The sequence below is a fragment of the Electrophorus electricus genome, chromosome 22, assembly GCF_041902795.1.
Source record: "Electrophorus electricus isolate QZ-2024a chromosome 22, ASM4190279v1, whole genome shotgun sequence".
In the NCBI taxonomy this organism is placed as follows: Eukaryota; Metazoa; Chordata; class Actinopteri; order Gymnotiformes; family Gymnotidae; genus Electrophorus; species Electrophorus electricus.
This window is the reverse complement of record NC_137518.1, coordinates 6773126-6782653: the sequence shown is the minus strand read 5'-3', so window position 1 is coordinate 6782653 and position 9528 is coordinate 6773126. Positions and strand designations below refer to the sequence as shown.

Below are 9528 nucleotides of genomic sequence, written 5' to 3'. Positions count from 1 at the left end.
CGGTGAATTATAGAATTGACAAGATCAGTCCATATTCATATTAAATAGCAGAAAAGTAGAATAATTTCCTACTGCAATATATTATTATTGCAAGGAATGCAGTACGTATCTAATGATAGAGCCAATGTTTGCACACAAAACTAAGATATGTCTTGTGAATTTCAGTACGAGGATTATCAATTAGAAGAATGCCTGAGGAATTAATGGGTTCAAAAATAAAGGAAGTACAGAAAGGGAGAGTGAGTTGACGTATGAGAAAGAGACAGATGAGGAGTAGACTGTAAAGTAGTGAAAAGACATCATTGATGAGCCTCCACAGACTCCCATCTTGTGACCCCCATCCACCCTGCTCTAAGGGTTTCCACAGCCAGCCTTTTTAGAGTAGCATGACTTGCTTCCACATACCACACTCTCTATAATGGCTGCCTATGACTATGACCTCATCTTACTGTTTTGTCTGCTTAATGTAATGTTCTCAGTGACCCAGTAGTCCTTCAATGCCACACTCCTTATGTGTTAACTATACATTTGATCAGTGATGTAGGTTTCATTTCAACTTTGGGTGGGGAGGGGGATGCAGCTGGTGGGGGGGGGTACACTGCTCACACCACCCAACCTAACACATTATATGTGTAGTGTTAGCAGGAATTATTGGGTGGGGCACATGTCCACGACCCCCCCAAAAACTATGCCTACGCATTTGTTTAATTATCGCATTATATTGTAGGACAAGAAAATCTGCTTACAAATGTAAACAATTTTGGGGGTGAGGCTTTAAAAGCTACATATCATAAAATGCATATGATCAAAATATCTTCAGTGTTTTCAAATTAGCCTGCTGTAAATATGGTCAAAATGTTCATGGGCATGGCCTCAAAGACTTGTGAAGACTTATCATTAGGATATTCTTTATTCTTTTCTTTTTATTCTTTATCTGGAGAACTCCTTTTAAAACCCTAAATTAACTGACCTAGCTATAATACTCAAATGGTATGTATGTTGTTTGGAATAGGTTGTTTTGTTTAAAATAAAGAGGTCTATATGCCTTCAGTAATGGAACTGGGTACACCTGCTTTATGTGTAGGGTGGGGCTACGAGATTGGTCCTCCTGGTTTGGGGATATAGACAGTTATGAGACAGAAGTTGACAGACAAACATTTTGCATATATTTCTTTTGTAACCCTCTGAAGTCTAACATAGTGTAAGCATTGGGAAAAGGCACTGCGCATGTGATTGGTTGAACGGCCACTCACTGGGGCCTACAACAGGTACAAATGAAAGTTCACTCACTTCCAACAACCTTGAATCATATTTGCATTCCTCTATATTAGTATGTACCCTCCTGCATGTTAGGCTACAATACAGCTGAGCTGCCAGATGCCATCTGTAAAAAAAACTACTTAGCCATTTGAAGTTGTGAATGGAAATCCTACTTTAACTTATTTTTAATTCAGATGCCAAACTTAATCCAATCCAGTCTTAAATTAGTGCCTATTGCTAATGATGTTAGAAGCTTTTTAATATAAAGTTCTTAGTGATTAACTGAAACTTGCTTAAAATGCTTCTCTGGGCATGGGAGGAGCTCCCTTTCAAAATAGTGCATTATTTCAGAGTAGAGCACAGACTCTGGGTGATTAAGGAGACTGAGTCTCATTTAAAGAAGCTTTGGCACACCTTGAGTTAGGCTGTGCTTCGAGGGCTGAGGGTAGGGCATTGCAGTCTTGTTGGGTGGGGGCATACAATGAGGACGGCATTTGTAGTTCTGGGTTTGGCCCTTTCTTCAGTTGTAATCGCAAGTGAGTATATATATATATATATTCATTTATTCAACATACAAAGATTCGTGTAGGTTGTTCACACAAAAGTCAACTGCATGCTGTGTTACCAGAACAGAGGTCTAGTTATACATACATCATTTTTAATTTCAACTGCACTTCATAGGCATTTGCAAATAAAACAATGTAGAATTTTTTATTACAATAGGGCTTTTTAGTTCAGATATGCAAGAGTTGACCACAAACTCAACTGTTATGTCACTAATCCTTTTTTTTGTATTTATTTATTTATTTATTTATTTGTTTATCCATATTATAATCAATCAAAGTAGAGCAATACAAATGTCAATGCAAATATTCATATGCTGTCCAGTCCAGTAGGTTATATACCCTTGGTATACACATATATCATGCAGATGTGCTGCCTTGATGTCCTAGCACAAGAGGGATTTTCTTCATTCCTAAAATTGGGATTATGACCCTTTGTGCACAGATGAGAATCACATGAAAAGGATTGGGAGGGATAGAGGGATGCATGACTCCCACTGCCTGGAACACCACTCATGATTGCCTTCATCTCCTTGTATTAGCAGGAATTTAAGAAAAGTTTTCCTCATGGCCATAAAATGTGTCTGTCCTGTTTACTGCAAAATTTGGGAAAAATTTATACCAGACATAACTGACACTTTCATCAGTAATAACTTTACATTTTGAGTCTTCATTTTCTGGTCTCTCAAGATTTGTGTTGTAAAAATGACCTAAATCTTGATACTAAGCTAAATACATCTAGTTATCTGTCTCAGAATTTAGGAAGGCTGAATTAACAAATGAATACCATCACAAAAGGAGGGTCATGAATCACTAGTGGGTTAGAATATTTTGTAATGGCAGAATTGTATAATTGAAACACAATAAATATTTGTTTTACCACTAGATGGTAGTGAAGATTGCTAATGTGTCAGTATTCTAATTTCTTACTAAGTCTTTTCTTTGCTCTTTTAGGGTCCAAATCCCAATTTATGCGATATCGGTCATGGAATACACGCATGTACCCAGTATGGAGAGATGGTGACCCCAGATACAGGGACTGCTGGAATGGTACTCGATCATGAATAATTTATATATAGAAATTTATACTGTGGACAATAACAGACAGTACATTTCCAGTTCAGAATTTGTACCCTCCTAGAACGCCTGCAAGAACATGCTGCTGACATTTTTATTATATTATGTTTAACCATTTTCAGGAAAGGACAGAAATGCATTTTTAATAAGCAAACGGTATTTGTGTCACTGCTTCTTCCAACCCTTTTCGTTAAAAAAAAGCTCATTTATTACCAAAAGCATTTTGTTTACATAGGTGGAGAAATAACATTTGACATCAGAAATGATGCACCCACCCTGACGGGAGCCAAAGCAACCTTCAATGTAGATGTTCATCCTCCTCAGAACCAGACGGTGCTGCCTGATGGACAAGTGGTGTGGGCACAAAACTGCACTGTTAATGGTTAGTACTCAGACAACATGCAATATAGACATAAACTGGCATTAGTCTTTCACTGTAGATTCACCCTGTGTGATGATGATCTGGGTAGAGTTTAATAGCTTAAAACTTAATATACAATTGATTGATATGTCTACAACATGCATTTTTTTATGAAATTGTGGGATTCTCGAGTATTCTAGATGTCCTTTTGATAGGTAGGTTAGGTGAGTCATTGTCTAATGACAAACACCTGTACATGCCACAAAACAAACCAGAACCTGTACATGAAGGGTTTTATTTTTTAATCCAGTGCCACTCTACTCTGTTGCCCAATATTAAACACTTTTATGCTGAGCTTTAATATCTTATATGCCTTATACTTACAATATCCTTGGATATTACAAAAATAGTAATCATAATATACTATAATATACTACTGTTTTTGGACAACTGAAAACTGACCTGCAAAATGCAGTGATTCCTGAACAAATTGTAAAGTCATATTATGTACTTTTAGGAACACAGTACACTAAGGGCCAGCCTGTGTACCCAGAACTCAACACAACACAAGAATGGACAGGTGTCTTTCCCGACGGCACATCCTTCACTTCAACATCCACCAGGAATCCACGTTTTGTTTTTGTGTGGAAGACTTGGGGTAAAGAAAGCATACTTATTACCTTAAATGTCCTTTGAATCATCCTTTTATATAATTGCAAAACCTTTGGCCCAACACCACACTGGGTAATAATATTGTATACTCAAGATGATTTTAAAGAAGCTGAATATTGTTAATATGCATAAACATTTTATGTACACTATATTCTAATGATGAAGTTTTTATGGAAATGTATTTATAAAAATAAACTTGCTAAATGCTAAACTATAAAGTGGTCTAAAATGGTATTAGTACTACTATCAATTAAAATAAATACTTTAGCTTCCAATGGAATGTGTTCAACAGTTTTAAAACAAACTGCACAAAACAGTTCTTCATTGTCCATGAGTAAAGTAATACATAGTAATTGTACCCATAGCATTTGAGCGTTCCATTTAAGACTCTTCACTCTTCCTTTCACTATTCTTCCTTTTCTCTCTTAGGACGATATTGGCAGGTAGCTGGTGGCCCCTCATCTTCCCTGACTATTGGCACAGACAATGTGCCTCTAGGCTCCTATACTATGGAGGTAGTCATCTACCACTACCGTGGAAGAAACAGGTTCATTCCTCTTGGATATGCATCCAGCCAGTTTTCAATCACAGGTAGGGGTTCTGAAATTATGGGTGAAAATATGTAGGAAAATGGGTTAAATAGCCAGCAACTAATCATTTCTTCTATCTCTCTTCAGATCAAATCCCCTTTTCAATGACTTTGTCCCAGTTTGGTGATCGCAACCAGGCAGATCAGAGTTTTATTCAGAATAAGCCAGTGTTATTTAGCATCAGTCTACATGACCCCAGCCAGTATCTCAGTGGGTCAGATGTCACCTTCAGCTGGGATTTCGGGGACAACAGTGGGACCCTCATCTCCCATGAACTCTTCGTTACTCACACTTATCTTGAAACTGGGTTCTTCAGGCCACAGGTAGTGTTGTCAGCAGCCATAACAAATGGATGTGACCCAAGTCCAACACCTGGAGATACCCCCAGTAGCCTTCCTCCAGTAGAAGTAGTAACCACAGGTATGTTTAAAATCTCACTAATTTAGGTCTCAGTCTGGATCGCATATGTGTGTGTGGTACCACAGACTCAACCTTGTGCCAATAACAAATGATATCCATTCCCAGCAATTTGATTAGTAAACGCAGTTCATTGTTTGTCATAGGAGACCTAACTGTGGTGCCGTCAGTAAATACTCCGGTTCTTGCTTCCACCGAGCAGCCTGAGCTTGTTCTAGTAGTTCCTGGCTCAGAGGCTCCAGCTGCTGCTAACATTCCTTTGCCAGCCTCTCCTCAGCCAGCTGTACCTGCACTAGAGGAAGAGATTGTTGTTTCTGTTGGTCCAGTGGCAGCAGAAGTAGAAGCAGATCTGGGTGGTGTTCAGGAAGTGGAGGTTGCTGAAGAAGACTTAACCGCTGTGGATGCTGATGGTGCTGCAGCTGGCGAAATGGTCACAGTTGCCATTGCAGGAGCAGATCAAGCAGCAGGCATCACAGATAATGAAGCATCTGCCTCTATTGCCCCTACTCTGGTGGAGACCACAGTGGAGACGACCAACACTGCCCTGCCAGAAACCCCAGTTGTGGACATTGAAGCACTTGCAGAAAACACCGGAGTGGTAGATGTCCCAGCTGCCACTGAAAATGCAGGAATAGAGGCACCTGCTGCTGACGCCACTGTTAACCTTATTGCCACTGATACTGTGGTTGTGGAAGTAGTGCCATCTGTGGTGCCAGCACTAGAGAGTGAGGTTGTGGAAACAGTAAATGAAGTCGCTCCAAATGAAGTCATAGTGGATGAGGCAGCAATTACTGAAACTACTGCAAGTGATGCTACTGCAGGTCAGCCTGTCTCACTCCTTCATTACTTACATCAAAAAAGGTTTGGTTCTCTAGTGATTTTCTTCTGCTCACTGAACCCCCAGCCATTCCAAATGAAATAGTCGCTGAAGTAGATGGAGCTGGCGAAGCAGCACAGGTTGCTCTGGTTATTACGAAACGTCAGGTTCCACAGATGCCTGCAGAGGGAAACTGTATGATTCATCGCTATGGATCCTTGTCCACCACTTTGAATATTGTTCGTGAGTATCAAATTATAAACATGCTTTTTTGCATTCTTATCTGAGATTTACTTTCAGGCCTGCCACAGATTGTTCTTTAAAGTGTCTTGAGACGGATTACACACAATTAACTTGACCCATATGATACCAGACATATTAAGAGGTCAATAATAATAAGTTTACTGCATTAATTATTCCATTCTTAATAAATAAATTCCTAGGCTAGTAAAACAACTCACTCAGATATGGTATGTATTTGGTGCCTACTGGCCAACTAATCTAGTGCGATGACCTTTAAAAAAAAGATTTTTTAAAATGTTCTGTCCTATTTAACTCCTATTCAGCTATTTGCATCAGTTAATAAAGCTTCTCTTAGTGAACAACTACTGTTTTGATGCAAGACATCCATTCTTGGATTGCAATATTAAAAGATTTGAAAAATTCTCAAAAGTCTAAAATGGTGTTATGAATAACTAAACCATTACACCAAGTTCACCTCAAGTTCTAATTAATTTTTTGAGTCTTTGTGAAAGTGCTTTAATGCATATCAAGATGGCATTGTCACTTCCTTATGATCCCAGATTTCCTGCCTACCAGATAAAAGCCCTTCCTTGTAGATGGTCCCAAAATTTCCTCCGTTTCTTAGTTTTTGCTGTTAAGTAAGCAGTTGTCAGTTAGCTACCTTCTGTTCTATCATATTAAAATATATATATAGGTATATCAATGGATGTATGAAATAAAACTCTGAAAAAGCTTAAACAGATCACAGTCTTACATAGTACATGTTTCATTTGTTAGATAAAAAAGCTTAATTGTGGTTGCTTTCTCAGAGGGAATTGAGAGTGTTGAGATTGTGGAGGTAAACAATGTTGCAGTGCTGGCCACAGAGATGGAGAATGCTGTAGATCTCACAGTCACCTGTCAGGGGAGGTCAGTAACATACTCAGATGATTAACTTTTTCCCATTCACCTTTAATATGTCAATCTGCACAAAATACAGTTTAAAGCATTTTTTCTTGTCTCTTCCTGTAACAGTCTATACTAAGTCTAAAAAAAAGATGGTTTTATTATTGACCATATTGGCCACAGCATTGATAATTTGTATATTAAATTTTGCCATCCCTCTTCAGCCTGCCAAATGAGGTGTGCACAGTGGTCTCTGATGCAGACTGTGCCAGGCCTGTGCAAACTGTTTGCAATAGCGTGACTCCAGCCCCTGAGTGTCAGATGATCCTTCGACAGTTCTTTAATGACTCTGGGACTTTCTGCATCAATGTGTCCCTAACCAATGATGTCAGTTTTGCTGTGACCAGTGCAAGAGTTAGTGTGACTGTAGGTAAGGGTCATGCAACAGCAAACATATTCGAGGTCAGAACTTATCTATTTGTGGAATATTTAAAATGACCATTGATCCTGCATCTGTCAGATAACCAAAACTCTAGCACGTATAGTTTGATATTGTTTGTTACTTCACTTGTCATTGTCAGATATAGAGCTATAGACACTTGTTTCGCACTTCTAGGTATCAGCATTGATCTCTGTATTATAACAATATTCTAATTCAATTGTATCTTGAAATGTAACTTACTGTACTGGCTAGAATACATTCTATGAGTAAATGACAAAGCACTTTTGTAAGTTACTCTGGATAAGAACATCTGCTAAATGTCAAAAATGTAAATATACAATGTAAGGTTGTAAATAGATTTGTAGGCAATATTATTCTATGAATATGTTTTTGTAATGTAGGTTCGAGTTCCTCCACTGCAGGCAAAGTTACTGCAGTACTTGGAGTACTTGTACTTGTCTGTACCATAGGTGCCATTGCTTTGACATACAGGTTAGTAGAGTAGAGCTGAGATGAAATAACTAAAATGTAACCAGCTTCTCATTTTAAAATACTTACAATTAATATTATAAATGTTATATGTTAAATGACTATCATATCAACCCTTAAAATATAATTTCACAAGGCGATTTAAGCAGTACCATCCCCTGACGGAGGATTCGACAGGCAGCTATTTGGAGAACTCCGGCAGGACATCTGTGCCCCTGCTCCTATGGAACCTGCTGAGTCAAGAGCCTGCTGGAGAAAGTCGTCCACTGCTTCAGGGAAGAGTGCTATGAGCTAAACTAGCACTAAACTTACTTAGAGTTAACTCAGTTAATTCTGCCACTCCACATGAGAAACATACATAACACAGACAACTATGACATCAGGTAGGTTACACCTAAAGAAATGGGTAAATAAGTCCTAGAAGCTTTGTATATCACCACAGAGGACCACAAAGTGCATTCAATACAATTTAAATTAAAAAAGCAATAACTGAATGGAGTACAGTTTTTTAAGCTTCTTTAAAGATAGTGATATTGACTTGAAATTAATTAAAGAATGCAGCCTTGTGTCTCAACCAGAGTTACTTAATAAACTGCATTAACAGCTTTGCTTTGTGTTTTAGGTAAATCGCTTATATAGTGTTACTGATATAGAACATGTATTGAACATTTATAGTTTACCTACGCTATGCTAGTTGATTAATTATGCTTTATGTATCCTGACAGAGTCACACTGAACAAGTCACAAAACACATAATAAACATATTTGGAGGGCAGCACTATTTTTGTTTCAAGTTTTTCTTAGCCCCACCTTAAATTGGATTAGGAATGTGAAATGAGCATGCCAACACAATGCTTTTTGGTTGCAGTCCTCTACAGGGACCCTGAAAGCCTTCATTCAAGTCATCATTGATTGATTAATACAATATGAATAATGGCACTTGAAATTATATTATTTTCTCTTCTTTTTATCCTACATTGTGTGGAATATAAATATTGCCTTTTTTGCCTAACTTATTCAAACCAGTCATTTGAAAACATATGTAGAAGTGGCTGAATACCATTTTCTGAAACTTGAGTGGACATGATCATTGATGGTTATAGTCATTTTGTTACCCTCATAGATAGTATTTGTAATACTGGGTTTTGGAGCTACACATTTGAAACATTAAAGTACATGCATGTTTATCTTCATCCTTGATTTTGGCATAAACACTTATGATTGAAAGCTGGTAGGATACTTATCCAAGGGGAATGTTTGTAGTAGATTAATACTTCTGTGTTATAGGAACTCAGATGCACAATATCTTGCCAACAGTGAGTGGAGCCATCATGAGCTACTTCACTGCTCATCCTAAAACAGGAGTGTAAACTCAGTTTGGGTGGAGGGCCACATTACACTGTCCAATGTTAAGTGGCCTGATAAGTAATAAAAAAAAAGCTGTTAGGTAATAATCAGTAATGCATCAACAGCTCTTAAATCTGTTTTCATTTCTCTAAAGCATACATTCTGAATGCACAAATTGAGCTTGTATCACATAGAAAACAGATTAACAGTTTGCAGTTCACTACCATGCCCCACCCCAATGCCAATATTAGTAACTCTGGGTTTAAAATATTTTTGACAATATCTAATAACCTGGCCATGAGTTTATTAATCTATTTTGCCCCCTATTGTTGCAACAGAGAATAACATGTTTCTCATTTAGAATG

The 9528-nt window shown here is 37.9% G+C and overlaps 1 protein-coding gene across 3 annotated transcripts; it reads left to right on the top strand.

Moving 5' to 3' along the window:
- Positions 1-1659: 1659 nt before the first annotated feature.
- On the top strand, positions 1660-8597 carry pmela (premelanosome protein a). Of its 3 annotated transcripts, none has more exons than XM_081705832.1 (12): positions 1660-1796; positions 2778-2873; positions 3136-3282; positions 3779-3919; positions 4363-4524; positions 4611-4943; positions 5207-5761; positions 5845-6000; positions 6810-6909; positions 7110-7315; positions 7729-7819; positions 7953-8597. In XM_081705832.1, the coding sequence occupies exons 1-12, from the start codon at positions 1742-1744 to the stop codon at positions 8104-8106; spliced, it is 2196 nt and encodes a 731-aa protein (XP_081561958.1). In that variant the 5' UTR covers positions 1660-1741; the 3' UTR covers positions 8107-8597. The 3 variants fall into 3 exon arrangements, with proteins under 3 accessions (XP_081561958.1, XP_081561957.1, XP_081561956.1); XM_081705831.1 differs by having other exon boundaries at positions 5087-5761; positions 5863-6000; XM_081705830.1 differs by having other exon boundaries at positions 5087-5761.
- Positions 8598-9528: the final 931 nt, after the last annotated feature.